At 45.3% G+C, this 19,348-nt stretch overlaps 1 protein-coding gene across 1 annotated transcript in view; it reads right to left on the reverse strand.

The window, feature by feature from the left end:
• Positions 1–19,348, reverse strand: part of LOC100124148 (trichohyalin) — a 103,041-nt gene that overhangs the window by 66,622 nt on the left and 17,071 nt on the right. Inside the window, exon 3 of the mRNA XM_031931800.2 lies at positions 361–436. Within this exon, the coding sequence (XP_031787660.1) occupies positions 361–436 (76 nt within the window). The remainder of the gene's footprint in view (positions 1–360; positions 437–19,348) is intronic.

The raw sequence follows: 19,348 nt of genomic DNA on the forward strand, positions 1-19,348 counted from the left end.
GAGCCCGCAAATCAGCTCAACCACAAAGTAAGACAAGCAGCAGCCGCCGTCTGGCAGCATCAGAGCGATAGATGAGCGGCAACTATATGCGCGACATGGTCGAGCGTTCGTAATGCACGAGTTATCGCCGCGCGTGTCTACCGTGACGACGAAGCCCTCGAGCGCTGCAGGTATTTATACCTTAGCGGGTTTCGCGCGCTGCTGCCTACCGCAATTTCCGACAAACTTGTCGGATCGCCCGTGCGTGCGCGCACGCGAGAGAGAGGATTAACTTTAAAAGGGGATTGACTTTCGCGCTTTTTCTCCAGCTCTTATACGCGTAGACTTAGAATAATGTCGAACAAACCGATCTCGACTTACCGTGTAGTGCCTTCAAGTAAGCCTTTCCTGCGTTGATCAGCTGCCTGGCTCCAGGATTGAATTTGTCCAGTATGTTCTGCAAGTAGGAGAGAAAAAAAATGTACATTAGTCGAGAGTAGAATAATTCAAAACAACTGACGTCAATCAGTCGAACAACCGGCTTGTTAAATCGACTCCGGCTTCCAAAGCAAAACTACACACGCTTCTGGCCAATATACCCATCGCGTTCCCCGCGTCGAGTGTCTATGGACCGCAAGCCTCTGTGAATAGCTCGATAATTAATGGTCACGGATCCAACGCCGTCCCCGTAATCAGATTAACCGAAGCGCGTGCACTCCGGATCCAGATATATCGATGTCCTCTGAATGATCCCACCAAACAATTCAAAAACGCAACTGCGCACATGCATCGCATCTGCGGCAGCGAGCGAGTAAGCAGAGGATAATGAAGATGCGCCGGGAATTTCGAGTGCGCGCGTCTCCTCGTTGAGTTATTTTGCTTACGAGGCTGTCGCACTCGAGACTCGAGAGGAGTTGGATATGTGGGTTAAAAACATCGATGGCTGATATCCGACCACGTCGAGTGTATAATTATGTCGCGCATGTACGCATGGAAAAAAAGCTTCGCTTCTTCTTGTTCTTTCTTGCCGAGTGGGACGTCGAATTAACGAGGTAAAAACTTATAACGACGAGATCTATCCCTGCTTCTCGCACTGAGAGAAAAGCCTCGACTTCAAGTTGTTGAGAAAGCGTTTACTATTTGGTTATAGAAGAAGTAATAAACGAGTATCAGGATTAAAATGTGAGGAGATTGCCATAATGGAAACGGACAAGTGGAGGGCTCCAAAAGGATTACTCGAGAAGTCAGAAGTGTTTTGTCAGCATAAAATGAAAATGAAATTTTTCTTCTGAAATTGTTTGAAAAAAAAAACATTAAATCTCGATGCAGTTATAACATAATAGTGCCCCAAGCAGGCTCGAGAAAAGACAGTTTTTGCATGAGTAATGCACCGCTATACCTAGACTCAACGCGCGAATTGAGATAAGGGAAACAAGAAATCGTCGATGCGTCATCTATCTTCGCTAGAAACTAGAGGTCCGCGGAAATTTAAAGGAGTGAGAAACATGCAGTTTAGTCGAGAACTGTGTTCATCTACCGATCCCGTGAGAAGCATAGATTAATCCGAGTCTTTCGAAACTGTCACATCGCGACTTTTTGAGTTCTCAAAAATACCGCCGAAATTATCTGGGCGGAAATTCAAAAACGGAAGCAGCAGCAGCCGCTGCTGGGTTCAAAGCAGCGCGCGATAAGCGGATCTATCCCCCAGGTAAGTATGCAGACGCTCCCGCGTGCGTACATGTGTGTGTGTGTGCGTGTGTGTGTGTGTGTGTGTGTATATATATATATATATATATAGCCGCGGGCTAGGGAAGCCCTAGCGCTAACTCGAGACGCGAGGGAAGGAGCGGCATTCCAGCTTTGACTGCCGCGACGCTTTGACACTCTCCCTGGCGTCTTCTTCTTCCTCTTCTTCTTCTTCGTGTATGCGCATAGTATACATGTCTATATATATATATATATATATATATATATATATATATATATAAGGCGGAAGAGAAGCAGCTGTCCTTGTCTACCTCCCTCTCTTTCTCTGTCTCTCTCGCTTTTATTCTTTTTCGCTTTGATCTTGCTCTCCAGAGCCTTTTTCAGGGAATGTCTGGCGAGAGTTATGCGAATTAATATAATGGCCGAGGCGCGTGCGCTCGAATTTTTGAGATAATTGTACGGTTTTAGTGGCTTGGGATCCTGGCTTTTAGGGAATTGTGTCGCACTGCAGGAATGATCTGCGTTGTATCTTTGTGTGTAACGTATACGTAATGATGAAATATTATCGTGCTTGTTATGCTGTGTACACATACTATTGACTTTATAGAATACATCTTTATGTATTGAGAGAAGAATGTACTGGAAAGTCGACACGATGCTGATGCTTGTGTCATAGTTTCGAAAATAATTACACGCATCACAAAACCAAGAGATCGAATGATAGACGGTTCGATTGTACTATAAAGAGGCTGACTGTCACTTTTCCACGCAGGTACATCCAAACGTGACAGTAATAGTAGTTCCCCACAGCTTCTTTGTAACCGTGTTCAACTGTAGGCGAGATAAGTAGAAAAATCTAGGTTTAGCTAGACACCGCCGAATCTCGATTGGATCAAAGCAAACTTCAAACCCGTTTCATCCCAGAACTTTTAATCTCGAGCCGCTAACGAACCACGGCCTTGGCGATTAGCACACGAACGTCTGCGTGGTGCATACCTCCTCTCCAAATCCCGAGACAGCAGCGCAAGCTATCGGCATAGCTGCGTTAACGAGTCAACGAGCGATTATTATACTGCTCAAAGGAGCGTTTTGACAGCGCACGCAGCCTAGGCATAATTAGAAAATCGAGGATGAATTTCACGAGAGCGACGATAAATTGTCTTTGAGTTATATTCTCTCACTCCTCTCTGCGTCTTGGGTGTATATTATGCGAGAGAGCAGCTCGCCGTTAGTTCGAGAAAACGCGTTATTATACAAGACGAATATACGCACGCGAGAACATTAGGTAAGAAGCCATTTCGCCGGCGCGTTAGGTGCGCGCGGCAAGTGCACGCGCCCCCGGGGAATGTGCATAATTATTAAGTTTTTATGGGAGGCGTTGGTTTTAGCATTGCAATCATTGAATTACGCTCTCCAAGAGCCGCACGCTCATGAAAAATCTAATTGGCCTATCTCAATTTTACGACTATTTTACTAGGCTCGCGTGGGATTATATTCGAAGATGATTACGATTTCCAAACGCACATCGGTTGCGAAAATTAAAAAATTTGACTTACGACGCGCCGGCTCACGTGCGAGATTTATGAAATATGTAATTCACGTGAGGCAAACGCCGAAGACATTATATCTCAGCTGGGAAATTCCACCTTCGACTCACAAAGCGTGCACGCAACAGTCCTCGATTAAGCTTCGCAGAGCAGTGCGACACCCGAACACAAGGACCGCGCATTCAATCTCGCAGTTTCAAAGCCTGCAGCCGCCGCGACGTTTGCTCGCCAAGTCATCGACAAGAAGACGAGAAGACGAGACGCGCTACTACAATAATAGGAGCAGACGCTCGCTCGGAGTTATATCCTCACGGCCATACCGGAATTACCTTCCGACCGCGACCGAATGGAGAAGGAGATTATTGAGGAATCGTTTCAATTATAGGAGCGAGCATCGTTTGCATATGAAAACGTCTCCAGGCTTCGATGCAAACAATGCAACTAATCGAAAAATTTGCAAAACGCGTATCCGTAAACTCTCGCAAGAATCCTGCAACATCGAGTTCGAGGACGAATTAATTAAATTCAGTCCGGCCCTTATCCAAGCCACAGCGTCTTCGAATCAGCCGCCCCTCATCTTCGCTGCAATACCACATCGAAACAATGAACATAAACTATTTACTCTAATCTGTCAGCGCGAGACAAGCGTCGACTGCACGTCTGCTATCCCTCGCGTCTGTCCTGCGCGCCTTGGCGCAGGTCTCTCTTTCCCATCACGGCTTCGCAACTGTCGCCCAACTTGGGATTCAGCCTCGCGATAGCGCAACTGCACTCGCTGCGGTCGCCGCAGGCACGAATAATCTCCAGTTTACTTTGGACAGGACTGCAGCCGCGCCGCGTATAGACACGTTATACACGGAGCCGATCGCTGCCGCGACTCGAGTTCCCGCGCGTCGTTTACACGAGCTATCGGAGGAGAGCGATGAGCAGTCGCACTGCCGGGGAGAGAAGTTATACACGGCTGAGAGCTGAGCAAAGCAGAGAATGTTTATCGACGATACGTCGATTTCCGAAGCGGTATAGGATTGAAGCGATGATTTTTTCACGGGTTGATTTATTCGGAGTTCAATCGGAGAGAAAATCGCAGGCACCTCTGCAGAAATTATTTCCGCATGCAATAACCTCTTGGGCTACGGAGTATATCTTAATTCTTTCGCGAAGGGCCGGCGTGGTATGAAAAAAACGGCTTCGTCGAAGCGCCTCCTCTTCTTTCTTCGCTCGCACAATGCGGCATAGCGTTGCCGTGATATTCGCGCCGTTTTGACTCCCTTGCGTAATATCTCGACTCTATACCTATCTCTCTGCTCCAACTTTCTCCGTCACCATAGCTCTCTCTAGTGGTTCTTATCTTTTGTTTTTCATCGGAGAGAAGCTGCAGCAGCAGACGCTGGAATTATTTCGGCCCGCCGTCGAAACGCGGAAATTCAGGCTCTAAATCTCGGTTAGTTGCTCGTATTACACACCTAGAGGTGTGTGTGTGTGTGTTCTCAAGTTAGTAGCCGAGGTATATGGTGTAAGCTCGAGTTTTATATACGTAAGAATGAATAATTCATGGGAAAAATGGTTCTTTAACTGCGTTTCAAACACTTTCGGCCAAATTCCAATAGCTCTATTTTGCATGCACGCATTTTCGCGCTGAGCAATTGTATAAATGAATGCATTTCTGGACGAGTCGAGCATTGATTTCGAAAGCGGTTATCCCGAGTAATGTTCAATGCGAATTCAGGCATTAGAGAAAAGCTATACCAAATCGAATAAAAATTGAAAAGTCTTCACGCGCTACCTGTCGCCGTTGGCCGGGGACTACAGGAAGCGGTGGGAAAAGTCCAGTGTCCCGAACTGTCTAATTACTTCATTGTTTACCATGGCTTGGCGATACTACGGCTGACGACGCGCGGTTCGAAATTGAAAATAGAGAAAAAAGAATATGTTCAGCTCCAGTAGCTGCGCAAAACAATCTATCAATCCGTTATCTTCGTCTTTGCCGGTTTTACTCTTTCCAACGTTTTCTCCGAATCTCCTTCATCTCCATTCCGCCTCTCTCGGAAACTTACTCCTTATCCGCGCACATTTCCAATTCTCACTCGCGACCGTTTTCGCCTCTATCTTCATTGAGCTCCCAGCCTTTTTTTCCGCGGACCGACTGCTTTTTCCAAGCTTATCGAGCCGCGGGACTCATAAAACGAGCGAATGAGAAAGAGAGAGAGAGGGGGGTCCGTAAGAGACTATAGCTGTGTGCATTGTAACTTTCTACCTATGCGCGTTATGTATGTGTGTAGCTCAGCAAGAGGCTGCTCGCGGAGTTCGGATAAATATCGGGCGCGGTATAAAGCTAGTATACAGCTCTAGGTGCTAGAATGAATGCTCTCGCGGGCGCAGTTGGTGTTGGGAGCCTAATTGTTTGATGGAATTTTCAAGTGTGTTCGTGCTTTACGGCTGAACTAAAGGTGTGTACAAAGTACACTTCACGCTTCTCGGCGTGAATTTACATTAGAATATTTGAAAAATGCTCGAGAGAGATAGAAGCTGTACAGTTAGGTTTAATTACTGAAAAAAGCGCGAATGCCTTTATACTTTGATTAAAATCGAGAATATTTATTACAAATTTGCTTATGGCTGCGCGGAAAATCATTTATTACGAAAAATGCCGAAGACACCGTTCGCGCATAAGTTTACGGTAAATCTCTCGCATAAGTAATTACCGACAACAGCATCTTTTCATCCCGAAATGACGAGAGAAAACCGGTCCTGAACTCGATGCACATTGACCTCGAGTCTCGCGCATGTATATAGCACACCGCCACACCTGTGCGTGTGTAAAGCCTCGAACTTATTTAATCGACGGGGCCGTGCGATCTCCGAAGGAACCTGCTGTAAATTTCGAAATTGATTCCTTTTTAATCGCGTGGTTCTCTCGTGTGCTGTTTCGGGTATGTTATATTGCTGGACTGACGTCAGGCAAGAAGGCTTTGTCGCAACGATTGAAAATCGATCGTCAATGTCGAGAAGATAAGTTGCTGCTCGTCGGTTCTCAGATAAGCTCGATCGATTTATAAACTGTAAAACGATACATATACTCGAACGACATGCCCACGTAATATACAGTAATAAAAGTTGATTCTATTCAAAATTCAACGGACGACAATGCATACCAATTAAAGGAGTATAATCGCAGCATTAAATCCTTCCGATTAAGCTTGATAGATGAAAACGTCGCTCTTGTGTCCAGCTGAATAAAACATTACAGAATTAATCAGCCAAGCTAATTACTCTCATCTCCCAAACACACCCGCAGCGCCGGCAACACACTCAAACATTATCCAATAGCTGTCCATCAGAGTATCTCTCTCCGAGAAACTCCTAACGAAGCAACGGTCCTCAACGCAAGAACCGCCAGCGGCGGCGCGATAAGCATCGATGACCAGGTTCGATCGGTCATTTTCTTCCTCACCGCGGGCTCTCATCCCCGAAGTTATTCTCAGTACGGGCTCGCGCGCACGCGGCAGGCAGTCACTGTACAGTCCCGTTCGACAAACCAGTCCGACTCTCTTCCTTTTTCTCTCGACTTCTTCAATCCGATCGTTTTTTTTTCCTTCTCCGTTCGGCCGCTCATCGCATAAAAGAGAAAGAGAAAAAACACGTAGACGTGCAGCAAGGTGTGACGATCGTAAAGATTCAGAGGAAGAGATTCCGTTATCGGCGCCCCGTGCAAAACAAAGCTCGCGCGGCTCTCGCGTTGCAGATGGAAAAAGGAGATTGAAAAGAATAGCGCGAGCATAGCGTAAATAGGCATCGGATCGCTGGGCAATCTCATTCAATCCTATTTCTCGCTTCCTACGACTTCAGATGCTGCTGCTGCAGAGTGTCTATGTACACATAGTGCATTACAGCGTTTTGCTCTTATTCTCGAGATACGTACGGAGCATAAATGCGAGGAAGGCACAGCAGCGATGAATGTCGAGTAACGGTATTCTTTCGCGAGGGTATGCATGAAGATTTTCGAATGTACAAAGCTGTGCGTTACTGCCGCGGATCAATGACACGTTAATCAATTTCTCTCTCTCTCTCATTTTGTCTTCTGTTAGAAAGGGTACGATAATCGAACCCGTGGGTGGGAGCACTTTTTGCGCCTATCTCACTGTGTATGTGTGTACTGAGTACCCGCGGAATTTATCGGACACTGTTTACGCTACGCGGCGTCTTGTTTTGCTTGGGAAGTCTGTCTCGTAAATTTGAGAGCATTATGCGCGAGAGTTATGAGCATAATATCTCTTGCTTTGATGAAAATAGCGGGAACGCTTCGCGTCTTTGGTATTATACGTGACGTTGCTGGTGGTTCAGATATTTTGTGGACGACGAAGATACTTTTTACGATCGCGTAGTTGTGATTCTCGCGATATAAACGCCTCCGATTTAACAATATACGCCATACATTGTAGTAGTGTGAAAGCGCTTCCGCGTAAACGCATAACCACGTGCGTGCATTTTTCGGATAGCGGCGTTTCATGCCTCGCCTGTGTGTACTGTGTATATGTTAAAGGAAGAAAGAGTTATACCTCTGAAATTTATAATTAACTGCAAAATTGGTGCGTTCAGGTGAGCATACCGAAGCGGTAATTAGCGGTTTCACGAGGGAAACTCTTCGTTTGTTTTCCGCGCGAAGCCCACATAACTGTATATTATTATGTACACCTTCGCCCCCGCGTCAAAGAGGCGCTCTCTTATCACAGAATGTCGTAACTCAACGTTGTATCACGCAATGCTGTATGTATTAACTCGATTTAAAATCCTTTCGCATAAAAATGAATTAACAAAGTTATAAAAGAAGGCATTGTCTTGAGATCTAACCATTCCATCGTGTACGTGCAAACCAATTCTGTCTGCGACCTTGTGACCCGCCGTCGCGACGAGTTTGAGTGGTACAGTCGCGACGCCGCAACAGCCGACCTTCCGGCACTTTGGCGGAAGAAAAGCGAGAGTCAAGTGCCCGGTTGCAGCGTTAGCCAGAACTCTAGAGACCTGCGCTTTACGAATGGTAATTGAAACAATCAAAAGTGCTCCGGCGCGCTCGAGAGAATTAGGCTCGAATTTCGTAATTTAAGGTGTACTGACGTTTTATTATAGAAGGCTTAGCACCAGTTCGTTAGTAGGCGGAATTAACAAATTTTCAATTTCTTTTTTTCATTAACACTACTCGGAAAGCAACGCAAATTATTCCCTTGTTCAGCCGGGATTCGTCCGCAAGCTCTCATTTCGTGAGGCGTCGTTTGCACGTTTCGACAACAGAAGCAAGCCAGCTCGAAGCGACGTACAAATTGAAACGTCAAACGGCCTTAAAAGAATAATTAAACGCGTACAAAAACAATTAAAATAGCACGCTGCTTGAGTAAATGAGAAAAAATTCTGTTTAATTGAAGTCGTCGTCGTGGGTGGCTCTGTTATATTACTCGCGCTTCTGTTTGAGAATACGACTAAATTAGACTTTTTTCGCGTAAAAGTCATTAAAAAAGTGATAATTTCGTTCCAATTACCTCGTGTGCGTTATACGTAGCTTTGCCTATATAGCTCTTACATTGCTATCACGCGAGAAGACAGATCGTTAAAAACTCAAGTTCCTATTGACTCAGTAAAGCGAAACTTCCCTTTCATTCGCGCAAACTCGATGCTCACCTTTTGAGCGCCTGCGCGGATTAGGCGGAGAAGTTGAGGCACTAATGAATTTCGATCCTAATTAAGCTTAGACGTACTTGTTAATTACAGATTGTGCGCGTACGGTCAACGCGTCTGAATTCTGCGATGTGGCAAAAAAGAAGCCGACGATTAAGCCGCCCCCCGAAGTCGTAAAATTCCGCGGAAAATCACGCGAAGCGCGCTAAATGCGCTCGTAAAAAGATACAAAGTTTGTGGAGGAGGAATAAGTTGGAGCGCACCAGAGTAGAGTATGCCTAAAGTGCTGTTTTGTTGCAAGAGGCAAATTTCTCGTGTTATTCCGGAAGACGTTCTCCCGCATAAGCTGATGATGCTGTTCTTTGTCGCAATTTTTGTCCAGTTTGAAAACTGTGGAGGATATCATGGTACGTCTGCTGTTTTTATTATTTAATTGACACCTAGAAAAACGTACTTCGATATTTTGGCTCTGATCCTCGCACGCTACGGCGATTTCGAGAGATTCCATCAGGTGAAAACGAAACGACTTATTCTGAGAATTCGTAACTCACAGACAAGAGTCTCTCTGCCTTTTTCAACTTTATCGAGGTTCTACGCTGAGAGCAATCTCGAAAGAGATGAGTTGAACTTGGACCCGGAACGAAGCTATGCCATTGTCTGACGACGGAACGAAGTTTTGCTCTTTCCTCACGTGAGCTAGTAAAATTATTTTTCATTCAAGATTAATTCACTATGCCAATTGTAAAGAGCTTTGAATTAAATTCTCGAATATGTTAAACACATTCTCATTGCTCACTGTTGCAAATCTCAAAAAAAGTCGGAGCCAGTAGTATGGAAAAAATAAAAAAAAGGCCAGTTTACGATTTTTTTCACCGCAATAACGAATCATCCATTGTTCCATCGATAATTTGCATCGGCGGCTGTCGTTGAAACTGGTAGTGCGAAATAAAAGGGGCGACAAGTGCCTACTATGCTGCTACTCGAAGTAAAGAGGAAGTGGGCCGAGAAATTCGCGTCAATGGTAAAGAATGAGGATGAAAGTAAGATTATAATGGCGCAGCCGCGCACAACGCAGCAGGTATAAATTTCAATAGACGCAGTGGGAGGCTCTCGCTAACAAAGCTATCTGCGCGAATCTGCAGTGTACACCGGCGATTATGCTTGTTAATTCAGCGAGCGCGTGCGCATTATCTCGCTCGAGAACTTCTTTTCTGCGGGTTATTATAGCTTCGAAAGCCGATATGACATAGCATTGATCGTTTGTTTATTATTGAAAGGCGATTTATTTTCCGCATGAATATTTGGATACTCAAAACACATGCGGGAACGGAAGATGCATTCTTAGTAGAAATTTATCGTCAATTCCCCATCAGTCGTAACTTTTTATGACTCATCTCGACGAATTCCTGACTGCGCCACGCTTTTTTATCGAAGAATTTTAATAAGATATGAGAATTTAACCTTTTTCCGTGCCCGCACAACCTCTGCCCTATACCTCTATAAAATGATTGGAAATATTTGAATACAGCTATAGCGTCTAAAAATAAAAAATGCGTCATTCCATTACAGTGCATGATTTCGTAATAAACGCGAGAGCGACATATTTTCCCATATCATATTGTTGTGACCGAGCCTGAACGTTGCGCGATTCGAACACCATGAATCGCGCATAGCTACCCTTAGCAACGAGATCAATGACGTCGCGGATGTTGTTGTTTAGTTAGAGACTGATTGTGACAGCTGCTGAGAGCAGACGTATTCTACGTATTAAATAAAGAGTCTGAGTTTATGTGTTCTTTTATAAATAGTGTGTACTTATTTGTGTGAATTGACCCGGACATTCATTCATTCCTTCATTCCATAACGCATACGTTTACAGGTATGCATACGTTACGCAGAAAGCAAAGCTATGCAGCAGCAGCTGCTACGATAAGCCGAGTGCAATGCGCATCATGCGCGCATCTCATAGCCGCAAACGGCCTTTAAGGAAACCGAGCATCCACGCGCGCGTGTACCGTTAACCTGCATGACGCCGAGTAAAAAAGGAACGCGAGAGAGTTCATATATAGGCGCGACGTCCATTTCCTTTGGGGTCCAGATGTGGAGCGCGTGTCTCTCGATTTCTGCGCGGGATCGGTTATGGGAAATTAAGTCTTTGTGGAAAGAAAATGCGACTACGGTATTTGCAATGTGTTAGGAATTCGACGCTGATCTATGAGACGGTAGTTTCATTACTACTTGCGCGAGTGTATAATTTAACTTCAATAATTTATTCAAAGCATTCAGATCGTTGAAATCGAAGTTCTCATAACTTTTCAAAAATTCATCCGAAACATTCGCGAATCCCTTGCGTTGCGAAAACTCGCGTATACCTCCTCACAGTCTTAATAATCGCTATACAACAAACTCCATCGGCGAGACCGGTGCATCGAAGCCGGAAACCGGTTGCAGTGTATGCTATATTACACTCATACTTTTCGGCGAGTGAGCTCGCGCGCTTAACGGTGCATCTCACGACTCGCGCGTGTATAGTGCGGTGCGTATAACACATTAAACTCGATGGAGAGAGAAAAGGAGATGACGGAGTGCTCGGCCGGATGATAAGAGAGGCGCGGCTGCGTGTCCCGTTTTCCACGAAAATTCCAATGCAAATTTCCTACTCGTAACGCAATTAGAGACACGCGCACTCGGTGGACCGAAAGAGCTAAGGCGTGCAGGCGTTGATTCCGTATACGACGGGTTGGCAAGATCGACGACGCGTGTTCAGTGCGTTGTACGTATTTCTTTTGTTCTAATTTATATGCGTCTAATAATTATCCATACGGTTATATCGCAGCAGCGCGTTTCTAATACCAAAGTCTCGCGGAGATTTAATCAAGGCGTAATTGAAGAGCAAAGCTTCTTCGAATCCGAAAAAAGCAGTCCACAATCACGAAGTCTCGAGCCGATTACGCAGTCATATAAGCATAATCAAAGGCTCGAGCTGGCAGTCAATTAAGCCGAAAGCAGCAACAGAGCGGCGGCTCGAGGTCAGCGTCCGGGCGAATGCTGATCGCCTCGAGAGAAAGGAGGAAGCGCCGCGAGTACGCTGCACGCGAATATATAGATATGTATAGCTCTATCTATACAGGAGGTGTGTACACGTGCGAGCTGGATATCTCGCGAGCTCGCGCCTTGTGCTCGCGCCTCGACTGCCGCCGTTGAGAAGTGTATTGGCTCGATCAGCGAGCACACGTTTATCGAGCCGAGCGATGGGACTCGAAAATTTAAAAGGCTCGCGGCTGTCGTTTGGTTACGCAATACCCCGTGATAATATTATCTTTGTGGTGAATTTTTTCCCGTTCATTTCGCGAATAGATTTTCAATTTCGTCTGTGTGAATCTTAGCGAAAATAATTTCACTAAATAGCTTGAAAATTACACAGCGCGATAACCGTAGAGCGTTCCTTCACTCCCGAGCACGCTTCTTCATTCATGAAAAGCAATTCCTCGGCGCCGCGCGCACAATCATTCCGCACTTTCAAGCGTATAGTCTCTGGTCGCACGCACGCAACTCATCAGAGCTGATCGAATGAGCTCCGACTAATTAACCGCGTCTGCTCTCCAACCTACAGGAGCGACGCTAAAACCTAAGACTCTCCGACTGGAGCTCCTCCTGTAGCATTGTTGTCATCAACGAAAGCGTCGACTCGCTGGAATTAACTTTTCCTTCCCTCCCCGGCGAGTTGACGAATAGCGACGGGCGTGCGCGCCAACTACAGTCCAACAAAATGTGCGGAGGCTGTAGAGAAAGAATGGAACGAGAGGAATAAAATCAAGGCGCATGGTCGTACTCGCCGGGGGGAAATTTGCCGATTTCCAAGCGACGAGGCGACCTCTTTAACGAGGCCGCGTGCGCAGTTTTCTCTCTCCTCTCTCGGCAGTGTATCACGGAATCTAATCGCGCAGACCGAATGGAAACTCTCGTTTCTCTCCGCTCGCCCAGAAAGAGAGAGAGAGAGAGAGATCTTGTATGTGTGCCTTCGTAAGCGCGACTCTCCTACTTTTTTTCGCGAAGCTCCGGCAAAGGAGCGCGACGACGCCGGCCCAAAGTCATCTCTCCTGCGCCACTTCCGCGTGCGGAATTCTCGCGATAGAAAGTGCATAGCTCACTGCTCCGTACAGGTAATAGTTATTGTGTGAGCGAAGGAAAAAGATCTACGTCACGTTAGCGGTGCGCGAGCAGGCGGAATCGCAGTCGTATAACGATAGCGCCAAAACCAAGTAGACGAGAATCAAACAGTTTTGGACTGTCCCTTCTTGGTGGCGCATGAGCATACTTTTCTGTTTCTCTCACCTTAAAGATATGACGGTGTTCCACCTGCCCACCTATGCCAAATCCGCCTTTTCTTGGATCTGCTTGGGTCGCACTTGTGCTGTAACTGCCTGAATCTCATTCCAAAAATGTTTGCTCTCTTGCGCACTCGATTCATCGTTTACGCCGAAAAGTTCATCAAACTAGCCCAAGTCTGGAGTCGAGAAAACGATAAAACCAGGGGGAATGAGAAATAGAGGAGGACAGAAAGGAGAAGTACAGTATACATAGTCGAGGCGATCGTAGCCGATAAGGCTCGTGGATGCGGTGGCTGATTCTCAGCGCCTGATAAAGTTCCCATAGAAGATTCATTAGGTTTTTCGAACTAGGATGAATCTCTTCTACAGATAGCGTACAAGGGCTGTTCTTATTTTTCTCGAAAGCGATCTTTCAAGATTTTACGTTCAAAACTCGGGATATAAATTAGGGCGCTCGTGATAACCTTTGTAAAGTGCACTTTTAGCGACTCATGAAATTCGCTGCTTTTCTGTGAGCTTTTACGGCTGCACCGCGAGTTGAACTCGATTTGCGAAAACATTAATGGCTCGGCGATAAACTTTTCTGAGGGGATCGTATAATAGACGGCTGTAAATAACGTATTTACATTATGATGAAAAGTTATTTATTGTTCTAGACCATTATGGAGCAAGCATAGAGTTCAGGTCAGAGAAATTTGTTCGCTTCCCATCCCCGCAACAACTCAAAGAACCCATTGTCTCGAAGATTGATGAAATCCGCGATGCTTATAGTGCGCAGCGGCAGATAAACATGATCGCATACTTCGTCGATTTCTAAAACAATAGCTGCTCGCGCGAAAAAGTCTCTATAAATACTGGAAGATTAACTCCCCCTTTTTTCTCTTACCCTAAAAGCATCTCCACACACAAGCAATACGCACCGCGCGCTGCAGATGTATATCGAACGGCGAATTAGGTCATCAATCATTCGCGCGCAGCTATGTAATGGCAATTTTACGATACACTCCCCGAAGCGAGTCCACGCGAGGAAAAATAGTAACTTTCTACGATTCTCCGCGACTTTCTCTCTTTCGCGTACATAAGTAAAATTTTTACTGCCTTGCGCGTAACGCTCCAACCCTTAAATCATACTTGAAAAGTAATTACCCAATGAAACTCCGTTAATACCCATATAGCCGGAGCAGTCGACGACGGATTGTTCTTCTACCCTACAGTGCGCGCTGCACCTTCATTCTCACGCAGAGACTACCGTCGGCTCGTAAACGCCCATTTCATCATCATTCGCGTATACGTCTGACAATTAAACTAGCCGCACGAGAAAATCTCGGGAACCAAGAAAAAAAGGGAGGATAAAAATAGCTACTGTGATGGAAATCTCCGCGGCGATTTTCGGAATAACGCGATCAGATGCGCGCTACCCCTGATTTTCAATGAAGCTTTGGCGCGACACAATAACGCAGAAGCCGACGTTCGCGCGAACGCAATTAAAGATTACACGTCGCGCGCGTAATCGTTTTTAGGCGCGAGAACAATGCCAGACTTTTAGCGATCGCGCGCCGAGATATTAACGCGCGCGCGGGGATCTGATATGGAGATTAGACCGACGTGCTGTTGGCTGCGCTTTTTCACGATTAAGCGCTCGCTTATAGGGTAGATAATGCTGTCTGAGGAATTTCCCGCGTGTGAATGCGGAGATGGTGAATGCTATTCTTGTACATCAATGATTAAGTTAGCAGCGACTGTTTACGTAGGTGTAACTTTGTGAAAGGACGTGTGTCCCTGAATGAGAATGCTTTAGCAAATACGCAATTCGAATTATCGTTTTGCGATTGGAAAGTATGCAAAACGCTCGTTTAATTACCCCGTCGGTGAGACGAAAACGACGTTGTTTACGCTATGTCTAATGTAGTAATTTGTCAATATTACAAAATCACTTCTCTGCAGCTAGTTTCAATATAATAACGAATTTTTCGCGCCTCTACTCTCGTCGTCGCGATTTCGCACTACTGGTTCGATTAACCATTAAAGAGTTTACGGTCTTTATGAGCTCGGATTTCGCGGAATGCGCGCGTTGCTTCACCGCGACGTAAAGCACTTTACGACCGGCAGACTTTCACTTATATCAGTGATTGAGCGACAAATCAGCTTAATGCAATCGATTCTCCACAAGCATTCATGTCGCCTGTAATTCATCCTCCCCCATGAAAGTTTAAGCGTTTCTTTTTCAAAACTATTCCAAGTATAAGAGAAAAGTTATGCTTCCGATAAATCAGTCGAGCAAGGGTCAATAAACTCGAATAAAACTCGCGGTGGCGATTGAAAAAAGTGAAGTATAGTTTTTCGTAGCAAGCCGCGGCATATTGCCGAATCATCAAACACTATTATACGCTGTCGTATCAAACTCTCCGAGCGCAGCTTTCACTTATCGATGACTTAGTATAGACAAGACGATGTATCGTGAGCTCTATATGTATATACATATACACATCTAAATCGATTTTACTGTACCAGAGTCTCGATTGCGCAACGCATCGGCACTGAGGCTTTTCTTGCTGCATGTATACATATAGACTGTAGATCGACACTGCAAAAACATCTCGGATGCATATAATGAGAGTAAAGAAAATACTACACCTCGAGAAAGGGAGAACCGATACTTCGGTTTGATAATGCTGAACGATGACTCATGCGGCAGACTGGCGGAAGTATGCAGTATTAATAGATCGATTAATTCGTTGCAATTTATTTATCACATGATATTTCAAGAGCGTTTACGATTCGTCTTCCAAAATTACCTTACCATCTCCCCCTACCCCCTCACAGTATTTGCATCAATCGACTTCCAGTTGCAATTTCGAGCAGTTTACGAGAGCTTTGAATCGCAGTTGACCGGTACGGCAAACAGACTCTCCCTCTCTGTCCCAGCCTCGGAAATGTCCAATTTCCAGTGACCTCTCCTCCGATCGACGGTCTGCTGCGCTTTCGGCCGCCGATCGAAATCACCTCTCGATGCGGTGCATCTCGAGCATGCACGCCGCCGGGCACGTTCTTCGAAAAAAGAGGACTTGCCTTTGATTTGAATCGAAGCTGCCGCTGCTGCAGCTTTAATGATGAACGAGGAATTGTGCGATATTGTTAAAGTTCTTTTACTGAGAAAGTACAGCGCTTTTGTTTCGATTGCAGAAATAATATGGTTTAATGGGGTATATGAAGTGTGTAATACAGTTATTAGCGGCAAATTTGTATTATCTAATTTCAGAAATTTAGGAACGTTCGCGGAACGACGCACGCTGAGCTAATCTTGCCTACTGTGCGGGAAATGATTCGACTGTAAAAATGATTACCCTACTATTATCCGCGAATTACGACTGTCTGCGCGCTTACGCAATCGCATGGACTAATAATTATAGTGAGCTTGATGTGGAACACTTTTAATTAAATTGACAAATTCAAGTAGGAGAGCAGTATAAAAATATACGAAATGCATAACAACTGGACATCTAATTCATGTGATCGAATATAGAAACTCAATATTAAACTTTTGCGCCATTTACAGTAGCCAGTGTAAGAAAATAACATAATTATATACATCCGTTGAATATACAAATTTGTAACTGGAGAAGAAAATCAGGAACAGCTATTTCACGGTCAGAATAGCTTTACGGTACATCGTATGTAGGAAACATAATACTTATCGGAGTCAAAAAGTAAGGATGTCAAGTTCCAAAAATACCGATGCACCGTTACAACTTCAAAAACCTGCGTGACATTAAAATTTACATGTCGTCATTATATACCTCTCGATCGTTGCATAATAAGTTTTCCGGATATTTTCTCACGTTTTTCGAGCACCAGCAGTAGACGCAGTTTATCGTCAAGCTATTCCGCATGCAAAGTGTTCAAAGATGATACATTTTTAGTGCCACTATACGAGGTAAAAAGCCGTAGAGAGAGTGTAAACTTTAAATACAGTCACATATAACCCCGGCGAAAATATCCACCTCGTGAGAAGTAGTGCATTGCATAACTCTGAGAATCCCGGCGAATATTTTTGTAATGCATAACCATCGTAATGACTGCACACGGGTGGATTATTCGTCAAACAAATCCACATACCCCAAAGTTTCAAAATATTGTTGTTGCGAGCTTAACTCCGCATAGTTCAGCTAGATTAAACTACGTTAATTTGACAAGGATTCCCAAAAGCTCGCGCAATCCCACAAATCTATGCACGCATAATATTACATTAATACACTACGATCGAATTAATTTACTTGCATTATTATTACTGTCCAGTAAATCGCGATTGCGTGTACCGCAATACCATCCATCAATCCCCGTACCGCATTATATTATAAAGCCACTCGCTCGATGCACACAATACGAATTCTTACGTAACCCAATCAAGGGAATTACGTTGCATCTACCCATACACACTCTATTCGATTCAACTGTGTATGCAGCCAACATAGAATTTCCGCATAGCATCGATCGATAGCTCCGCGCGCCTCGGATAGCCGATGATCATCCTTCCCTGCAGCGCGAAAGTCCGCACTTAATAGCAACAATCGTCGTCGCGGCTCACCTTGGAATCCGCTCGCGCGCGGTATTATAGAAAGTAGCTTTCGCGCTCTCGCGCGCGCCTCAGCAAAGTGGACGCGGCGAAGATTTCCAGAATTATTCGCCATTAACCGTACACAGTCGTGGGATTTCTCTCTTTCGTTTGCCAGCCGATGTTTATCGCCGTGAAAGCGCGCTATCGATTTCTAGAGGCAGTCTGTAGGTTTATATTCTCTCCGAGGGATCTTTTCACTGAAATCTTATGCGTAGTCGGACTCCTGTTGTACTTCTGCGCGCGATATAATTTGATTTCTGAAAATAATGCGGTAGAATTAACGGCGTATACGATAGTTCCTTCCTGTTGCAGCTCGCGCTGATTACAAAGTCGTTTTTATCTTTGAATGTGTATGATTTTTTTACCGAGAAAGCGGAAAGATCGACGAACGGAGATAAAATACACATAACTCACGCAGCTCGCGAGTTCAACGCGATTATCAATTAATTAACACCTCATCAAGACGGAAACTTTCGATGGCAGAGCAGTCCGAAGTGAAATTACACTCGGGCGCCCATCAACTCGCCAAGATAAACTTCGACTCTCCGTCCTTTCCATCCTTACGAACGCTCTCCGCAAACTCTTTGATAAAACAAGCGGCTCTCGCATACAACTGCCGTCGGATGATTTTTGCAGAGACGCGTGTGTATGTGTGTCCGCATGATTTGCCGCCCCAAAGCGGAGGCAAAAAATCTTGAGAGAGAGAAACGGGTTGTTTACGCTTCTCGTATACTGCGGAGAGAGATCGCGAAATTTCCCGGCGCGTGTATACACACACACATGGAACGAAGTGCTGCTCTCGCAAAGTAAAACGAAGGAAAAGACGATATAGAAGCGGAGAGCTAACCAACGGGGGGGGAAGGAACATAAGAGTCGAAATACACGCAATCGAGCTCCTTCGACGAAAGCCAATATCGAGGCGCGCACTACTCGCGCACCCTTAGACCTCCTTGCGTATATTTCGAAGCTCCAGTTTTCTCTCCCCCTCTACTTCTATACTCTGACGCGCTGCTGGCTCTTTCTCTATTTCCTTCCTTCGCTCTTTCCACACGCGCGCGAGCGGCCTTCTTCTTGCCTCGCGCGCATGTAGCTAACACTCCTACGGCAGAGCGAGTTTTTCTCTCGCTTGATCTATAGCGATGCGTTGTATCTGATCGTTTTCGAGTCGACCGAGACGCCGCGATGAGCTTTCGATGTCGCGCGCGAATAGCCGGGGTGGCTGGCCTACTCTACTAATTTTCTTCTTTTTTGCGCGCGTACGCACGAGCGTTTTCTAGATCAGACCGTGTTTATTTTTATCTCACTTACTATCGCGTTTGGAATTGGAATCGAAAGACAATGTTGTGCACCAGTTCGCAAATTTGTGTATAGCGTACAAGTATCGCGACGACAGGGCATTACCTCACGGACAGCATATAGCCGTTGCTTTATTGATTGCATTGTATGCAGCGCACGAGCTCCTTGTATAAATCGTCGCCTCGTTTATTTCGTAATCCGATCCA

Source organism: Nasonia vitripennis, chromosome 5 (genome assembly GCF_009193385.2).
Source record: "Nasonia vitripennis strain AsymCx chromosome 5, Nvit_psr_1.1, whole genome shotgun sequence".
In the NCBI taxonomy this organism is placed as follows: Eukaryota; Metazoa; Arthropoda; class Insecta; order Hymenoptera; family Pteromalidae; genus Nasonia; species Nasonia vitripennis.